Genomic DNA, 18,328 nt, shown 5'->3' on the forward strand with positions numbered 1-18,328 from the left:
GCCCGTGTGGGGCGTCCCGGGTGGGGCCCGTTCACCCCCCGCTGCTGCCTCCTGCCGCCGGTGGGGCGGCTCCGGGCCCCCGGGGGTGTGTGTGGGGGTCCCGGTGGGTGTGTGTGGGGGGTCCCGGGGGGTGTAGGAGGGTCCCGGGAGGGTCCCGGGGGGCCCCGACGGGGGCTGCAGGTGGTGCCAGCAGGGCACGGGGAGGTACCGGGTACCCGGGTGGGGGGGAGCAAGGGTAACGGGGATCCCGGTGATCCCGGGTGGGGGTACCGGAGGGAACCGGGAATCCCGGGTGGGGCTACCGGAGGACTGCGGAGGGCACCGGGGGCACTGGGACGCCCGTGCGGAGGCACCGGCGGTCACCGGGCAGATCCGGGGACGTCAGCCCTGCCCATCCCGAGGCACCGGCAGGTGTCCGGGGGGTGCCCGGGGGGGCACCGGGCCGTGCCCCCGGGCCGTTCTCGCCAGCAACCCCTCTCCGGTGGGCGCCCATTGGCGGCTGCCGCCGTTTCCCCCCCGCCCCGCGGCCAATGGCCCGGGGGGGGCGGCGCCCGCCACTGACAGCACCGGCGCGGCCGTGTTTACCGGGGGCGGCGCGGGGGCGGGGCGGGGCGGCGGCGGCGGCGGCTATAAGAGCGGCACCGGGGGGCGCGGGGCGGGCGGTTCCCGGGGCTGCCCGCACCGCCCCCGCGCACCCCCGGACCCTCCGCCGCCACCGCAGCATCACCGGAGCATCCGCGGAACCGAGCGGCGCAGCATCCCCGGTCGGCGGGGCCGGTGCGGAGCCTCCGGGAACATCCCGGGGCCGGTGCGGAGCATCCCGGGGCCGGTCCGCAGCATCCCGGAGCAACCCGGTGCCGGTCCGCAGCATCCCGGGGCCGGTGTGGAGCATCCCGGAGCATCCCCGGTCCGGTCCGCAGCATCCCGGAGCAACCCGGTGCCGGTGCGGAGCATCCCGGGACCGGTGCGGAGCATCCCCGGTCGGCGGTGCCGAGCAACCGGGAGCATCCCGGGGCCGGTACGAAGCATCCCCGGCCGGTGCGGCGCCTCCCGGAGCATCCCCGAGCCGCCGCCTCCCCGTCCCGGCGCGCGGCAATTCCGGCCCCGCGGCTCCCCGGGCTCCCACCGTCTCCGGTCCCTCCCCGCCGTGCGCCCCCGGGCCCCTCCGCGGCCCCCTGCGCCCCGCCCCGCCGCCGCCGCCGCCCGTTCGGCACAATGGGGGCGTAGCGGCCGGCGGGGGGGCGGCGGCGGCGGGCGGGGAAGCAGCGGCGGCGGCGGCGGCGGCGGAGCAGCACCGGGGAGCCCGGTGGCGGTGCCGGTGGGCGGCATGGTGCAGCGAGCCGCGCGGGGCCGGGGAGCGGAAGGTCGGCGGGAGCCGTGCCCCCCGGTGCCCGGCGGAGCGGCGGAGCCGGGGTGGTGCAAGACGCCCAGCGGGCACATCAAGCGGCCCATGAACGCCTTCATGGTGTGGTCGCAGCACGAGCGCCGCAAGATCATGGACCAGTGGCCCGACATGCACAACGCCGAGATCTCCAAGCGCCTGGGCCGCCGCTGGCAGCTCCTGCACGACTCCGAGAAGATCCCCTTTGTCCGCGAGGCCGAGCGCCTGCGCCTCAAGCACATGGCCGACTACCCCGACTACAAGTACCGGCCGCGGAAAAAGGGCAAGGTGGGCGCCGCCGCCGCAGCTCGCCCGCGCCTCCCGGTCAAGATCAAGCCCTCGGTGCTGGGCCGCGTCCCCGCCGGGCGAAGGCAGCACGCCAAACCGTCCGCCGGCCCCGAACCGGGCGCCCCGCAGGAACCGGCCGCCGAGGTGCCCGCCGAGGACTGCCCCACGGCTCCCGGCACGGCCGCCTGGCCCCCGGTGCCCGCCGGGGAGCGCAGCCCCACGGAGCCCCCCGCGCCCCCCAGCCCCGCCGCCGCCTCCGCTGCCGCCGCCGCCACCGGTCCTGAGCCGGGGACGTCCCCGGAGAGCGGGACGCCCTCGCCCATGTCGGCCGGCTCGCCGCCCTCCTCCTTCAGCTCCTCCGACGAGGAGCTGGAGGAAGAGCTGCTGGGGGTCGCGCCCGGCCGGGCCCCCGCCAGCACGGCCTGCGGCGCCCTGGACTGGTGCGGCTTCGACAAGGACCTCGACCTCTTCCCGCGGGGAGGCTCCTCGCACTTCGAGTTCCCGGACTATTGCACGCCCGAGGTGACGGAGATGATCGCGGGGGACTGGCTCATGTCCAGCATCTCGGACTTGGTCTTTACCTACTGAGTCCCGCGCTCTGCAGGTAACTCTCCTTTTTTTTTTTTTTTTTTCCCCCACAATCAGGTCGTATCAAAAAAAAAAAACAGGAAAAAAAAACAAAAACAAAACCAACGAAACCAGCTGTTTACATGCAGGAATCAGGTATTTTGCCTTGAAGCTGCTGGAAGGCAGAGCTCCCTGCTCCCCCCATCCCCCCCGGCACACACCCACTCCTCTTCCTCCCTCTCCTCCTCCTCCTCCTCCGCCCGCCGCGGTGCAGGGCTGCAGCCCCGGTGCTCCTCGCCCCGCGACCCCTCGCCGTGTGGCCGTGTGGCTCGCCGCCGCGTCCACCTGCCCGCGAAAGGCAAGGGTCCGACGGGGGTTTCATTGTCAGCGGCTGCCGCGGCGCCGGCCATGGCTGCTCCCGGTGCTCCCGGCGTCCCCGCCTCGCTGCCCCGTCTCCCTCCCGCTCTCGGGCAGCAGGAGCACCCACGCCAGCCTCGGCCCTCCCTGCCCACCTTTCCTCGACCCCCGCCGTGCACCTCGGGGAACAGCCAATTTTTATTTTTATTTTTTTTATTGCTTTTTGGCTGCATTTAAAGCATGTCTTCAATTTTCTCCTCCTCCTTGTAGCAGCCCTTGGGGAGGGCTCCCGCCGGCCACGCCGTGCCCAGGGCTTTCCGGGGTGGCAGAGCCCACGCAGGGCAGGGCCCTCCCTGGGGTGCCCCGTTCCGGGGGGGTCCCCAGCTTTGGGGTTTGGGGGGGGTCCCGCGGGACCGGTGCTCTCTCTGCGATTTTGCTGCGGTGCGCGCGCGCTCCCCGCCACTCAGTTTGGGGAAGAGCGAAGTTGCACGCACGTGATCCGCACGTGGAGCGGGGAGGCTGAGTTATTCCTCTCTCCAGACATTCGTGCGGAGGCGCCTGTGCCGCGGGGGAGCCCGTGCCCGGAGCCACCCCATGCCCCGGTGCCAGCGGCGAGCCCAGGCCGGGGCGGAGCCGTGCCCGGGGGAGCCCAGCTGGGATTTAGCACCCGTTGGGCACCCTTGGAGCCCGCGCCCGTGCCGGCCTCGCTCCCTGTGGCCAAGCAGAGCCGGGTCCCACCGTGCCCAGTTGCCGTGTGCCGTGCCAGCAGGCAGCGTGCCGGCAGGGCTCTGGGCAGGGCTGCTGCAGGAGGTCTGCCTTAAGCAAGCACCCGAACGGGGCCGCCGGCAGCGATGCTGGCGGGTTTGCGGGGTGCGTGCGGGCAGCGCTCCAGCACGGCGATGCTCCGTGATGCGCCCCGGTGTCGGCCACGCCGCCGGCACGGGCTTCACCGCAGAGCACCGCCGCGGAGCTTCCCGGCAGGGCAGGTCCTGCCGCAGAGGCTCCCCCAGCCGGGTTTTTCTTTGCTTTTCCTAATGGCTCCTTCTGCAGCGATCCGCCTCCTGCCGCTGCCTGCGAGCACGTGGCCGCGGTGCCGGCTGGCGGCAGGGTGGGCTGCGCGGGCAGGGGGCTGCGCTCAGGTAGGGCTGGGCTGCTCGGGGTGGCGGCGGGGGTCCCGGGCGTTCAAGCCCCAGGGACAGGGGCTGGCAGCGCCCAGAGGAGTTGCACTGGGCTCAGCGCCCTGTCCCGCATTGGCACGGCAGGGACCGCGGCGTGAAGCCACCTCTCAGGTCCCCAGTTCCCAAGTGGGGCTCTGGGGTACCTGGGAGCCCCCCTGGCCCTATCCAGGCAGCGGCGTGCCAGGGGCAGCCGGGCTCCCTCCCCGTTTTTGGGGCTCCCTCCCCGTTTTGGGGGCTGCCCCTTCCTCCGGCTGTGTGCTTTGTGCCCACCCGTTGCAGCTCAGCCCCCCGGCGTCCCCCTCCATGGGGAGCGACGGGGGGCTGCTCGGAGGGGACCCCCACTTGTCCCCGGTGCCGGTGGGCACGGGCACGGCCCCGCGGCGCTTCCCAGCCGCAGGGAGCCGCAGGGAGCGCCGCGTCCCTGTCCCTGCTCAAGGGCGCCCGGTGCCCTCCAGCTCCGGTGCCCGGTGGCCAGGGGGGGGGCTCTGCTCCAGCTGCCTCCCGTGAGCCCGCCGGCCGTCAGCATTCTCGATGTGTAGGTGTGTAGAGGTAGCCGTGCGTGTGTGTGTGTCTGGCGTCGCGTTACCCACGGTGTTTTAAGTAAGCCCCGGTGTGGGTGTGAGCCTGCCGAGGCAGGCGGGCACCGCGCACCAGCCGCGTGTTCCCCGTGTAGAGCGCGTCCCTGTCCCGTCCCCCGTCCCCCCCTCCAGCCCCGGGCACCCCCTCCAGGCCGTTCCCACCAACCCCACCAAAGCCAAATACCGGGGGGGCAGCGGTGCCACCGGCCCGCTCCTGCCCGCCCCGGGGCTCCCCGTCACGAGCCGGGTTTGGGGGTCGCGGGCGCCCGCGGCTCCGCTCAAGGGCTTCCCGGCGCACAGCTCTCGCCCAGCACCTCGCTGCCTTCTCAGGGTGCTCGTGCCCTGCCCGGAGCCCCCCCAGTGCCCCTCCCGTGGTGGAGCTGAAGCCCCCCCCCAGTACCGTCAGGGCCCGAGGGCACGGTGAGGGGCTGGCATCCTGCGTCAGCTCGGCCGGGGGGGGGCCGCGTCCCCGGGGCGCTGCCGGGCGTTTCCTCAGGAGCAGGCTCTGGCTCAGCACCGCGAGCCCGGCCTCAAGCACAACACCATTTGCTTCGTCCCCGTCTCCCCCCCTTCCCCTGCCTCGCGGGGTGCGTCCGGCGGGGCGAGCGCGTCGTGGCCGTGGTGGATTTTTTTTTTTTTCTGTGCCGTGTGGTTGTAGTGCTTAGAGCCCCCGCGTCCGTCCCGCCGAGCCCCCCGCTGCCCGGTGCTGGCTGGCGCGCGTGTGCGAGCGAGTGTGCCTGCGCCATCCCTCATCACTAGCGACAAAAGAATAATAATAATAATAAATTAATAATAAAAATGTTAAAAAAAAAAAAAAAAACCAAACCTCTCTCAGGAAGAAGCCGCCCGGGCGGCGGCCGAGCGGGCCGGAGCCGCGGCGAGCGCTCGGGGTTTCCGTTGGTGCTGTGTTCATGAGGGGTCCTGTACCTGGCGTCCTGGGGCGCCGGCCTGGCGGAGCAGGGCACGGCCCGAGCCGCGGCCGGGGCCGGTGATGTGGAAGCTCGGCTAATGGTTATCCTGGTGTTGTGACTATGGAATAAAGTGTGGTGGTCTGCTCCGCGCGCCTCCGGCTCCTGCTGCGCCGCCTCGCGCCTCCCTTGCCCGCACCGGGGGTTACCGGGGGCCAGCACCCGGGTCCCGGCCCCAGCCCGGGCACAGCGGCTCCCCCAGCACCCTGTGGGATCCCCACGCGGCCCCATGGCCCCGTGCCCAACCAGGGTACCCCCCCCAAAATGACCCCCAGCGCCCGTCTGCTCCCACCCTGACCCACCGGAGCCCACAGGCTCGGGAGCTTCACCCTGCCCGGGCGCAGGCAGAGGGGGAGCGTGTGTGGGGTGTGCGTGTGTGTGTGTGTGTGTGCGTGTGCACACGTGTGTGTGTGCACACGTGTGTGTGTGCACGTGTGTTTATGCGTGTGTGTGTGCACACGTGTGTGTGTGTGCACGTGTGTTTATGCGTGTGTGTGTGCACACGTGTGTTCACGCCTGCTCTGTGTGCGCTCCATGCCCCCAGCTACCCACACCACCCCCGTCCGGGCGGGCCCTGATCCGGCCCCAAAAGGGGTCCACGGGGGGGGGACACACGGTGCTTGCGTCACCCCCCCATCTGTTGCCATGGCAACAAGGGAGAGCCCGGAGCATCCCCGGGTACCGCCTGCCCTCCCCTCCCCTCCCCTCCCTGCCCATCCCCACCCAGGGCTGATGGCACCGGGCTGGTGCCGGGGGGGCCGTGCTGCTGTGCCCCCCCTGACCCATGGGGCAGCACCCGCTGTGGGACTGCACCAGCACCGGAGGCCTCCAGCCGTGATCCCGGTGGCACCGGGGCTCTGGCACGGCAGCCCCTTCCCCTCCTTCCCCCCCCCCCCCTCCACCAGCCCACGGGTCCGGGTTCCTGCGTGGGGGGGGGTCCAGGTTCCTGCGTAGGGTCCGGGGCCAGCGCAGGGGGGGAGCCGGGTGCCCGTGGGCCCGTCCCGGCCTCGCCGAGCGGCCGGTGCTGCCGCGCAGCCACGTGCCCCCCGCCGCCGGCCCTGCTCTGACTCACGCGGCGGCGGCGGCTCGCTGGCGGTGGCGGCAGCTCCCGGCCACGCAGCAGGGACCCGTGCTCCCTGCTCCCCCCTCCCCGACACCCCAAAACCCCCCCGGGAGCAGCGCGGTGCCCAGCGCTGCCTCGAAGCCCTGGGTCCAGCTGCGGGGTCCCTGCCGGCCACGGGGACAGCAGGGCGAGCGCTGCTGGCGACGGCACCGGGACGGGGAAGGATGTGCTGAAGCCCCCCCGGAGGTAAGAGGGGAGCATGGGGGGGGGGGTGTGGGCAGGGGTGAGGCTGTTTTGGGGGGTGCATGGGGGGGGTGCAGGATGAGGGTACCCCCCCTCCAACCCAGGCAGCACCCCCTGCGTGCACGAAGGACCCCACCGCTGCATGGGGACGGTGGCACCGGAACGTCCCCAGCGATGGGGGCAGCCGGGCACCCCCCCCCTTGGCCCTCTCCAGCTCGGGGCTTTGTTCAGCTCGCAGCCGGCACCGAAAGGGTCCCAGCGTGTCCCCCCCCCCCCACCCCTCCCCGCACACGCTGCGGGGACGCGGTGACGAAGGGCTGAGCAGGCAGTTCCCATGGCAATGCCCCGCTGGGGTGGCGGGAGGGACGTGGTGGCCCGAGCGTGGCGGCCGCGTCCCTGCGAGGTGGCAGCGCTCCGGTCACCCCCCCCCAAAGGGGCTGCTGTGCCTTCTGGGGGCACAGCGGTGGCCGTGTGTCCCCACCTCTGTCCCCCCCCGCCACCGCCCTTCCTTCCCCATCACCAGCCATTGGGTGGCTGCCGGTGGCCTGATGCAGGGCCTGATCCTGCCGGCACGGGGCTGTGCCAGGCCTGGAGCCACCCCAGGATGGGGCAGGGGACAGTCATCAGTCACCCCCCCCCCCCACCTCCCCCCAAACTCCGTCCCTTGGGAAAGCCCCGTGGGGATAAGCGTGAGGATGCTCCCGGTACCCCCGAGGACGTGGTCTTGCAGTTCTGAGCGTGGACAGGGGGCTTTTGGGGTCCCCTCTTGGTGCTCCCCAAAAGGAGCCAGGAGCACGCATCCGTCACCAGCACCCCGTCCCCTGCCCGGTGCCCCAGCTGGGGGCAGGACCTGGCTCAGCCCCGCGGGTGCTGTGGCTGCGGGGAGGGCTCTGGCTGCGGGTTGCCCCCCTCTTGCTCCCCATTTGCCCCCCCTTTGCCCCCCCCAGGCCCGATGCCCGCCCGTGGGGCTGCCTGCAGCTGCGGCCGCGGACCCAGCGTGGCGCAGGGGCGGTGGTACGGGGTGCGCTCCTACCTCCACCTCTTCTACGAGGACTGCACCAGGGCCAGCCCGGATGGGGATGGGGCCGAGTCCTCGTCTGCCCGGCCCCCCGGCACCTGGCCCTCCATTATCTGGAAGGTAAGAGACCCCCCCCACACACCCCCACATCCTTCTTCCCACCCCTGTCCTGCGTGGGGCGCATCCCTCCCCGGCGCCCCGCGCCCCTTTCGGGTGCCCCGTCCCCATCCCGCGCCGACCCCGAGCCCTGTGCCCCCGTCCCCAGGTGAGCCTCTCCACGGGGACCCTGTTCCTGCTGGCGGGGGCGGCCGCCCTGGCCACCGGCTCGCTGGTGCCCCCCAAGCTGGAGGGCATCGGGGAGGAGGACTTCGTGGTGCTGGACCTGCAGGCAGCGCGCTACAACCGGGCGCTGGGCGCGTGCCGGCTGCTGGGCCTGGCGCTGTGCGCGGCCGCCGGGGTGCTGAGCGCCGTGGGGCTCCTCTCCTGCCTGCTGGGCCGTGCCGGGGGGGCCCCGCGACGCCCCCAGGAAGAGGAGCAGCAGCTCTCGCCCATCCTGCGCGACAGCCCCGTGGCCCCGGCGGTGCCGTTCGGTGCCTCGCGCCTCCACGGCGTCCAGCCCCGGCGGGAGGCGTGAGGCTGGGGGGCAGCAGGGGACGCCCCCCCCCCGTGTCCCAGCTGCTGAAGCGCCCAGTAAAGATGCTGAGAAAGCCCCTCGCTCAGGTGCCGTGGCTGTGGCTGTGTGTCAAACCCCAGAGCAGGGGAGGGACCGGGGAGGCTGCTTGGGGTGGGATGGGACGGGGATGGGATGGAAGCAGCCCCCCAGCGCAGACTGGATCCCGGCTGGGCCCAATCCCCATCAGATCCCACCTTGGATCAGCACCAGCCTGGATCCCAGCCAGGCCCCGGGGGCTCGCTGCGCCCAGCGCCATCCCCTGCCCGCGAGGGACCCGCGTGCCGACGGGTTGGACCCACCTGAACCCCCCAGCCCCTCGCTGCTCAGCGCCCGAGGGGCGTTTTTCTTTCTCCCAAAGACAAGCGGGTCCACCTCCTCCTCCACCGGGTCACAGTCGGGCCGGGAGCAGCCCCTCTGCAAGCACCGAGGACCGAGCCCACGGAGGGGTCCCCACCCCGGGGCCCCCAACGCATCCCCCCAGCCCTGGGGGAAGGGGCAGCGGGGCAGCCAGCGCCGCGGGGCCTCTGCCGGCCCTTCCTCCACCCGCACTGCGAGCACTATTAAGAAAATCGCTTCTCGAGAGGAAGTCGGGGCAAGATAAAAATAACCCCGGCCTCGCTGGTAAACACGGCCCCGGCCCCGCGGCGATGCCGAGCGGCACCGTGCCCGGGCAGCACCGGGATCTCCTCCTGCCCCGGCTGCACGGGGGCTGCTGGGCCAGGCTGTTGCCAGCCCCGTGGCACCGCTGGCGTGGGGACGGCGGGGACGGAGAGCCCACGGCACGAGCGGGACCTGGCGTCCCCCCAGCCCTGGCAGCAGCACAGAAGCCGCCTTTGGCTCTGCTGCTCCTGCTCCTCTTCCCACGCGCTGCGGGGTCGGCGCTGCCCCTGCCCAAGGAGAGGGAAACGTGTTTAGCAAGTGTTTATTTTACAGTTAGAGGGTTTGTACAAATCTGCATTTACACAGGTATGTATAAGTCTGTACAGAGTAACTGAAGCACCCCAAGAGACCACCTCCCGCCCCCGGACAACGCAAGAACTAAAGTGCAGGGTGGGCAGCGCGCGGGGCTGCGGGAGCTGCCCCTCAGCTGGGGGGCAGGGGGTCCTGAACTGCCCCGGGTGGGGGACAGGACCCCCGGCAGCACCCCCGGCTCATGGCACGGCCACCACAAACTCTCCTGTACCACGAATTTCTAAAGTGCTAAGTCACAGCCTGCCCCCCCTCACCGCTGCGTGCCTGGCTGGCCCCGGTGCGTGCAGGATCGCACCCTGCTGCCCTCGGCCGCGGGACCGGAGAGCCCCCCCGGGCTGCCCCCAGCCCTCAGGAGCAGCAGGGACAGCCCCAGCACGAGCCAGCCACGGGCACGGCCACCGGACACCACCACGGGTGAGGGAACGGGTCCCGCTTCCCCAACCTGCACCAGGTGAGCCCCCAGAGCCACCCGACGCACGGCGTGGTGATGAATTCCCACACAGGCGGCCGGGGACGGGAGGGTGCTGAGCCTCGCAGGGCGTGAGTTTTCTTCCGTAACCAGAAACCTGCAGCTCTTTAAACCAACACCGACTGCCTTTTTCAGGCGTGCAGCCCCTGGGCACGGCACAGACGGCTTTGGGCACGAGGCAGCGGGGGCAGGCAGCTGGGGGGGAAGTGGCACGGGGCAGGTAAGGGCACTTGCGGGAGGGTTTAGCAGCTCGGGGGAGAGGTAGAGGCAGATAGTGTCTGTTGGCTTTGTGTCGGGGGGGCAGGGAGCTCTTTAGGAGTGCTGCTGAGCTTCCCCGGCGGGCGGGGAGCAGCCAGGCTGCTGGGGGACAGGCAGGGGCCGGGGGATGCAGGGGTCGGGGTGCTCTTCCCGGGAAATCCCTCACGTTATCCCGGTGGGTGATGCTGGTCTGATCAGTTCATGGGGGAGAATTGTGACAGGCTCCTACACCGACGACTTCTGTCCTGTGCAAACTGTTTGAAAGGCTTTTTCCGCCTTTTCTCCACTTCAGAACCCGCTCCCAGAGCTGTGAGAGCCTGCAGTGAGTGCTAACGGATGAGGGACGCTCGTCTCACCTCCTGCAGGACCCCGCTCCCTCCAGAGGTCCTGCGGACGTGCCCCCGTCCCCTGCCCCCTGCCATTCCGCCCCGCAAACTGACCAGACCGCAAGGATGAGGAAGCAAACGGAGTCACGGAGTGTTAGGCATGGGAGACGGCCTCACGGCAGGGTGCTGGGAAAGGATTGCCTCTACTCAGAGGTGCCTAAAGGAAAGGGAAAGGTCGGAGCACTGGCGGATGTGAGAGAAGGCAGGAGCACCGGCAGCGGGAGGGGAGGTGGAGCCAGAGGGCTCCTCAGGAGTGTAAGAGCCCCTTGCCCCTGCGCACACACACACACACACACACCATAACCCTGCTGTGACGCCCTCCTCCAGGCGAGCATCTGCCCTCACTCCCACCGAGCAACCCCGACGGAGGCCGTGGGATCGCTTCGGCAAAGCCCAGGCGCGGCTCCCCACTCGTGGTCACCTGCGCAGAGCCGGAGGAGCCGGACGAGGCGAGCGTCGGCGCGGGGAGCGATCCTCCCGGGCTGCTTCCCACCAGTCTCTTGCGAAGGCCGAGAATAGAAAACTTGAGACAGGTCGCTTCCAGACACGTCCTTTCAGCAAACGCCGCCCCGTATCGGCGCGGGACGCGGAGACGGGGAAAGGACACGTCCCCCGGCTTCAGGGGAAAATCTGCAGTTCAAACTTGGGCGCCCACTCCAGCGCGCTCTTCACCACGGCCAGGGCGGCTGCTCCCAGCGCGACCGTCAGCCCCATCACCGCCAGCTTGACAAAGCGGTTGGTCCTGGGCTTTGTCAAGATGGATTTTGTCCGCTCCTCCCCTCGGAGCCGCTCCCTGAAGCGCTGTCTCAACACAGTGTCCGGCCTCTGCTGCACTGACGCCAACTCAAAGTCCTTAAAAGTGGAAGCCGCGGTTCTGCAAGAGAAGGAGAGGGTCGAGGAGCGCCCCAGGAGGATGAGGAGCGCTCCCTCCACCAAGGAGAGCCGGGGGAGCGCGCGGGACACAGAGGCTCCCGTGCCCCCTGCGCTCACCGTTCAGCCTGCTGCTGCGCCGCCTCCCTGGCGAGCTCGGATGGAGGGAACTGGACAAAGAGGTCCCCAGCTCTGCTGATCAGGGTCTCGTAAGGAAGGTCCTGCGGGATCTGGGACAGGAGGTGGTGGACAGAGGCCATGTCGCACTCGCAGTCCAGAACTTCTTGCTCCCGGTACAGCACGATCTGCAGAGAGGACCGAGAGCCCTGAGCGCAGCCAGGGAGGCAGGGATGACTCCTTGTCACCCGCCGGCATACGCTTCAGAGCCAGAAGAGAAAAAGAATTTCACTCCTGTCTGGAAGACCTGCCCTTCCTCGAGGGGGACGCACTGCCCCGCCGGGACACGGCACAGGAGGGCAGTGGTTTTACCCTCGGCAGCCCCCCAGCACCCCGCGGTGGTGCGGTTAACCCACCCCCGTCCCTCCAGCCAGCACCTACCACAGCAGCAAAATAAATGGGCATCAGGGGGTGGCAAGCCAGGAAGAAGTCGTATAATCGCACGACGTGCCTGAAGTCGGACAAAACGTGCCCGAACCAGGTGATCAGCCAGCTGAGCGCAAAGATGGTTCCCACTTCGGCACTGCGGGGAGAGAACGCTGTTAGGGCAGCCCCAAGGCAGCGCTGAAACTGTTCCGGGAGGTCCCTGCCCGGTGCCTCCGCTCCCAGGAGACAGCCCTGGCTGTCAGCGCAGCATCTGGAGCTCAGCGCAGATCCGCCGGCCTCTGCCAGCCCAAGGCAAAGTGCTTCCACTGCTCGTCTCACGTCCAGCCTAGGGCAGCCCCACCAGGGCGGGGTGCACCCATGGTGAAGGACCAAGCTGTCTGCTTTCGGGAGCACCCTGATGTGCGTCCCTGACATCGTTATCTGGCACCCTGGCCTGGTGACACCCAACATCTGGAAGCACGGTCAACTTTTCAGATTCTTTTCCAACCTAAAATTTAACCAGTTCCTGGGAATTTGCAATCAGGCTTGGCTGTTCTGGCCATGAAACGTAACAGAGACCTGCCCAGAAAAGGACTCTGGACTGAACCTTCCAACTTACCTCCCTGCTTCTGCTTTACTCTGCCCAGACTACGCTCCTGTGTCCCTGCTGCACAACCTGGGAACTGTCCCCAGAACCACAACGAACTACAAAAAGGCAACAGCAGTCACAAACCCGGGCAGACGAAGCAGCTGTGGCAGCTTTGTATGGCACAATCTGCGGCCCCCAGCTTTCTCAGCAGGGAGCGCTGGGGTGAAGGTGCTGCCATTTAAAAGCCCTCGGTACAGGCAGGATACGTTTGGGTCTGCTTGGAAGCAGAGCGCCACGTGGCTTTGGCCTGTTCCACCAGCTGCGGGCCAGCTGTTAACTCCCTCTGAAGCCACGGCGGTGCTGGGGTTTGCTGGTGCAGTGCTGGGGTTTGCTGGTGCAGTGCTGGGGTTTGCTGGTGCAGTGCTGGGGTTTGCTGGTGCAGTGCTGGGGTTTGCTGGTGCAGTGCTGGGGTTTGCTGGTGCAGTGCTGGGGTTTGCTGGGGTTTACTGGCCCCGGGAGCAGTACCGGGAGGGTGGCAGGGCAGAGCTGGGAGGCTCCGCGGGAAGCTCTGCGTACCTCTGCATGAAGTCGTGCACCTCGGGGTTCACCTGGTCTATGATGGGCATCAGGTAATTCAAAATGTGCTTGGTGTTATCCATCGTTGGGTCCATAAAATCCCTGGGGAAAGATTTAAAAAGAACTCTCGTCAAGCGATGAGGTCAGCGAGCTCTCCTCCGGGGAGGAAGCCAGAAAGTAAATAAACGTACTTGCAATAAACAGCTCTGCTGGAGGGGTGGCCTCCAGTCCCGGGAAATTCTCTGTATTTGGGACTGCCCCCTTCCTACTGATATGGGCACAAAGATCTGGGATCCAAAGGCCTGGCGTGCACAGAAGATCTGCACCCAGATTTTCGCCTTGGTGCCAGCTGACACTTCTTTCTCTGCGGTATGTGTGAGCCCTAGAGCCTTTCCAGCACCCAAAACCCAACCGGCTGTCTGGGAGAAGGGGGAGGATCCCTCCAGAGCACTCCCTGGCTGAGAGCTCCTTCCCGTTTCAGCGCACAGACAGGAGAAGCACCAACCCCGGGGCTCGGGACGCCGGCTGGACAGACCACACGTCCAGCGCAGAACTGCCCAGGGCTCTGAGTGGGAAGCGCTGCCCCGAGCCCTGGGAGCCAGAGAGGCCCTGACAGGAGAGAGCGCCAGGGAACTATGAATAATTCATGCGCGCTGGCTGCTTCATCTTCAGGAGATGATATAAATTAACTGACAGCCCTCAATTACCCCTTCCCCAGAGCACAGCTCCCTGCAAGTCCACGTGCTCTCGCGCGGCCACGCTGCTCCACGCAGCACCCCTCTGGGGACGGACACGACGGGTGCTGGCCCCAGCCCGGGGCTGTGCCTCGCAGGCTCCTGTGCCACGCTCCGGGACAGCCCCGCCTGCCCCCATGGCCCCCCGTGAGCCCCCCCGGGGCTCGCAGCAGCTCCTCTCTCCGCCCCCGGTACCTGAGGTGGTGCGTCGAGAGCTTCTCCACCAGAGCCGTGGCCAGCCTGTCGCCGACCACCAGGAGGAAGGTGACCACGATGTCGTGGTAGCCCTGGTAGTAGTGCAGCTGGGGGTTGCGCTTGAGGACGTGGAGGATGATGTCGATGAGCTCCTCCTGCAGCCCTTCCCTCTGCTCATCCGGCATCCCTGCGGGGACAGCAACAGGGTGACGGGCCGCGGCACCGGCTGCGGGGCACGAGGAGAGGGCCCGCGGCACGTTTATCCGCCTGCCTGTCACGAAGGTTGTGGTACAATGGGGAGGGAGGGGGGGCGAAACAAGCACAAAGAAATCCAGATTCCTAATCCCGCTCCCAAAACTCCGCCGGCCAGTCGTCAGCCTGGGTAATCCCGGGAGCTGCAGGGCCCCTACCTGCGGAGATGTCACCCCGGAAGACGGGAGGGTTCACAGATGTTTGTGCAGCGCTGCGAGGAGCGAATCGCACGGCACAGCCAGCGCTGCTGAGGACATTTTAATCATTTTTAATTTCCCAGGGGCTCTAGAAAAAATTAGGCAGGACCCATTTTCACAGAAACCGTGCCAGCTGCCTCAGATTGCGAGGCCTCAATCATCACGGTTTTATATTGGTCTTCTGCTAACAACATGTGTTTAGGGACAGGATGTCACGGGAAAAACACTGTTCCTGCCATGCACAGCTGCAGCCGGTTTCTGGCAGCCCCTGTCAACAGATAAAATGCCCAAAGGCCAAGCAGAAAGTCCCAGCGGAGATCCCGCAACGACAAAGTTCTCCTTTTCCCCCACTTCACTGATGCTTCTAAAAATAGGCAGGAGGTTGCCATTCAAGGGCAAAAATAAAAAAATAAAAAAATACCAGCAGACCCTTCAGGAGTCGGGCTCGCAGGCAGTATCTGCGCTCGGAGAATCGCAGTGAATCAACTGTTTATGCAAAATAAAGGCAGCAGAAGGGGGAAGCAGATTCTGGCCAGAAATAACGACTGCTCTGCAGCTAGATAGCTGCTGGATTACAGGTTTTATAAATAGCGCAGCAGGGCACCCAGCAGAACTAAACAACTGCAGAGGCATTCTGCTTCCGAAGGCTAGGGGCTCGCTGTGATCTTTGCACGAGGCACGGAGGGAAACCTGGCTTTGAGACCGCTTTAAACCAGAATTTGCTCTGATCACCAACCACCAAGGCTTCCTAGGAGCTCTAAACCAGAATTTGCTCTGATCACCGGCCACCACGGCTGTCTGCAGTCAGCCTCTCTGGCCCCCCCGGGCCCCTCTCACCTGGGGGGAAGCGGCGCAGGGAGCGCCGCACGTCCAGTAACACCTGCTGGTAATCTTTGTTGTCCTCTCGCAGCTCCTTTCCTGCTGGAAAGAGAGGAAGGTGGTTAACCCAGAGCGGTGCAGAGGTGCCAGGATGGGCGCTGGGAGAGCCCCTGGAAGCATCTTAGCTCCAGCCTTGCTGCGAGGCTCACAGCGGCTCAGCAGCGAGGCGCGCCGCGCTGCGGAGACCATGACGAACGGTTCACTGAAAGAAGAAATCCAGGGGGAAAAAAAAACAGCCCTTGGTAGCTGCGATGGCTAAAACAGAAGGGAAAAGAATTTGCTGGCGTACTAAGTTACCTCTGCTGGCACATAAAATAAAATAATGAAATGAAATGCAATCCTGCAGCAGCTCTGATCAGTGAGCATCACCCAGCTGCTGACGGGGGCCGCACGCTCCTGCACGGCCCCAGGCTCAGCGCTACCAGCGAGATCTGTCCCCGGGGACAGCGACCGTGGGAGCTGCGGGGCTCCACCTCGAGCTCCTGCACGAGGAGCCGGGGAGGCCACGCAGCCGTCCCATCGGGAAGGACGGTTTCCCTGCTTCCCTTCTGAGCAAACGCCACGCGAGCTTCGTGCAAACTCTTTCAGCTACGCCCGGCAGGGACGCCTCAGGGTATTCCAGCCCGCCAGGCCACGGCACGGCTGCCTCAGCGCTGGAAGGACAGAAATTAAGTCTGATACTTTGCTACTGATTAACGAGCGCACGCCAGCCAGCTGCACGAGGCCACAAGAACCACATCGAGAGCAAATTTGTTTCTAGCACCGTCCCTACAGATAACAACGCCCCTGCAGCACAATGGGAACGTTGTTTTAGGAAGCTGCGCGCTTCCTGCTCTGCCGCTCAGGTAGGACACGGAGCGTGTGAGGCTGCGGTGCTCGTTCCGCAGCACAAATCCCCTTCTCCCATGGGCTCGGGGAGGGAAATGTGCACAGGGGGAAGGTGAGGCAGAGCCTCCAAGCCCTGCCGGGCTGCTCCGTACCTGGGAGGGGGGGCAGGTCGTCTGTGTTGACGCTCAGCAGCTTCGGCCACACCTTGCAGCGAATCTCGTCCGTCAGGAGCCCCCCCTCACTGATCGCCATCCGCCTGAGCGCGGCCACGTCGATGGGGTCGCTGTTCAGAGCCTGGTAGATCTCCGCCACTTTCCTTTTCTTCTTCGCGTCGAAGTCTGCGGGGAAGAGCACGGGGAGGCGGTCACGGACACGTGAAACGGGGAGCGGCTGGGGCCAGAGGGGGAACGCCCGCTCGCGGCAGCGAGAGGACAGGGGAGAGGTGGCACAGGGACACAGCAGGCCAGCCCTGCCGCCAGCAGCGCAGGCTCAGCACACCGGGCGCTGCGCTGCTTCCCGGCCGCCCGGCGCCTCCCCCGGGATGCCAGCACGCTGCCGGCACGGCCGCTCGCCCTCGCCCCCGGCAGATCTCCGGGCCGTGAGGGCAGCAGGAGCCCCCGGTGCAGCTCCCTGCGCCCCACACGAGGCCGACTCAGCCGCCGGGTGTTGCCTAAGAGCGGATCCCGGCGTCCCTGCCGAGTCCCAGCCGGGTGCTGCCGGACGGGGACACGTCTGAGAATCGGCACCAACGGCGGCGGTCACGCAGAGGGAAGTTCACAGCAGCTCCGGGCACCGCCAGCCCGCCGGCTTCCCTCCCAGCACGCACCGAGCTGCCGGCTGTTGGCGGAGGTGCAGGACCACCGGGATCACACGAAGCAGCACCGCTGTCCCGTGCGGTATGAGAGCACCGGGGTGGGCAGCGGGGCGGTGAGCACGCACAGAGCGCAGCCCGGGCGGGTTCCCCGCGGGTTCCCCGGGGGTTAGGTGCCCGTACGGCACACGGCAGCGTGTCCTGGGGGGCCGAGGAAGGAGCCGCTTCACGCCGCCCCCGGTACCTGTCGCCGCAGCCTCGTGCAGCCGGGAGCCTCCCGGTGTCCCGAGCTCAGGAGCTTCCCCCAAGCCCCGTGAGGAGGAACGCCGCCGCCGTTACCGGGGCCTTTTCCGACGGACCTGCTCCCGGGACCCAAAGGGACGAGGAGAAGGAACTCGTCTGGGGGTGCGGGGTGGGGGGATCGAGATGAGCCCCCCGGGGGGGGGGGAATCGAGTCCGTGCCCGCTGCCGCCGGGCGTTCAGGGCACCTCCAGGGGCTGCGTGCTGGGCGGTACCGGGGGCAGGATCCAAGGCTGCCGCCCTGCCCCAAAACGCCGCTTTTTAGGCGCTTTTTGGGTGAAAACAACTCAGAACAGCGTGCTCCAGCCCGGTGACATTACAGCCTCAGGGACACCCCCAGCCCCCCGGGATTCCCTCCCAGCCGCTCCGCAGAAGCCCCGGGAGCAGAAATCGGGCCCGGGGGGGGGGGGCACGTTACCGGGCTGGGGGCAGCCCCGCAGGGGTCCCCCGGCGGAACGGCGCCCCGGTTCTGGCCGCCTGCCCTCACAGCCCGTTACCGGCCGCCGGTACGCACCTCCCGGCCTCAGGGGGTGCCTCAGGCCCCGTGTCCCGGAGCTCGGGGGGCTCAGCGGGGTTGGGCCCCGGGCTGGGGGCGGCGGCGGCAAGGGCCGGGCCCGGTCCTGCCCCCGGTACCGGGCGCTGCCCGCGGCGGACCCCCCTATACCCCCTCATCCCGGTCCCGCCCCTCCCGGGAGGCTCCGTACGCCCCCCTCACACACCGGGGCCGGCCCCCCCCCGTGCCCCCGAGTGGCCCGATGCCGGCGTTACCGGCGCTCTACCGGGCGTTACCGGAGCCGCCAGGCCCGGCCCGTACCGTGGCCGCCGACGCCGTTGCGGGGCGGGCTCCGCCGGGCCATGTCCCCGGGCGCATACCGGGCCGGGCCCAGCACCGGGACCGGGACAGGGCCGGGGCCGCTCCCGGTGCTCCCGTCCGCCCCCCGCCCCCGCCCCTCCGCCGGCGGCGCGCGGCCGGACGTCACGGGGCAGCAGCGCGCAGGCGCGGCCGCGTGGCGCCGCGGTCACGTGGGCGGAGCGGGGCGCGCACGCGCAGTACCGCGCAAGCCCCCGCCCCTCTCCCCCCCCCACCTCCCCTCAGCCGTGACAGGACCGCGCCCCCCGCCCCCCCCCCCCGGTGTGTGTGTGTGTGACAGAACC

General features: G+C 68.3%; 3 protein-coding genes across 4 annotated transcripts; 2 read left to right on the plus strand and 1 right to left on the minus strand.

The window, feature by feature from the left end:
• The first annotated feature begins 302 nt into the window (after window positions 1–302).
• On the plus strand, window positions 303–5,406 carry SOX12 (SRY-box transcription factor 12). The gene has a single exon (XM_083801369.1). It carries the CDS (start codon window positions 1,328–1,330, stop codon window positions 2,255–2,257), a length of 930 nt encoding a protein of 309 aa, XP_083657495.1. The 5' UTR covers window positions 303–1,327; the 3' UTR covers window positions 2,258–5,406.
• A 135-nt stretch (window positions 5,407–5,541) lies between these two features.
• Window positions 5,542–8,350, plus strand: NRSN2 (neurensin 2). Its single transcript, XM_083801376.1, has 3 exons — window positions 5,542–6,626; window positions 7,571–7,761; window positions 7,907–8,350. Exons 2-3 carry the CDS (start codon window positions 7,576–7,578, stop codon window positions 8,273–8,275), a joined length of 555 nt encoding a protein of 184 aa, XP_083657502.1. The 5' UTR covers window positions 5,542–6,626; window positions 7,571–7,575; the 3' UTR covers window positions 8,276–8,350.
• Window positions 8,351–9,222: 872 nt separating this feature from the next.
• Window positions 9,223–18,171, minus strand: TBC1D20 (TBC1 domain family member 20). Of its 2 annotated transcripts, none has more exons than XM_083801370.1 (8): window positions 17,988–18,171; window positions 16,215–16,400; window positions 15,193–15,276; window positions 13,907–14,093; window positions 12,978–13,079; window positions 11,828–11,969; window positions 11,390–11,574; window positions 9,223–11,273 (listed from the first exon to the last, which is right to left on the minus strand). In XM_083801370.1, exons 1-8 carry the CDS (start codon window positions 18,028–18,030, stop codon window positions 11,018–11,020), a joined length of 1,185 nt encoding a protein of 394 aa, XP_083657496.1. In that variant the 5' UTR covers window positions 18,031–18,171; the 3' UTR covers window positions 9,223–11,017. The 2 variants fall into 2 exon arrangements, with proteins under 2 accessions (XP_083657496.1, XP_083657497.1); XM_083801371.1 differs by having other exon boundaries at window positions 15,193–15,273; window positions 17,988–18,170.
• Between the last annotated feature and the right edge of the window lie 157 nt (window positions 18,172–18,328).

Source organism: Anser anser (genome assembly GCF_964211835.1).
Source record: "Anser anser genome assembly, chromosome: 16".
Taxonomy (NCBI): domain Eukaryota; kingdom Metazoa; phylum Chordata; class Aves; order Anseriformes; family Anatidae; genus Anser; species Anser anser.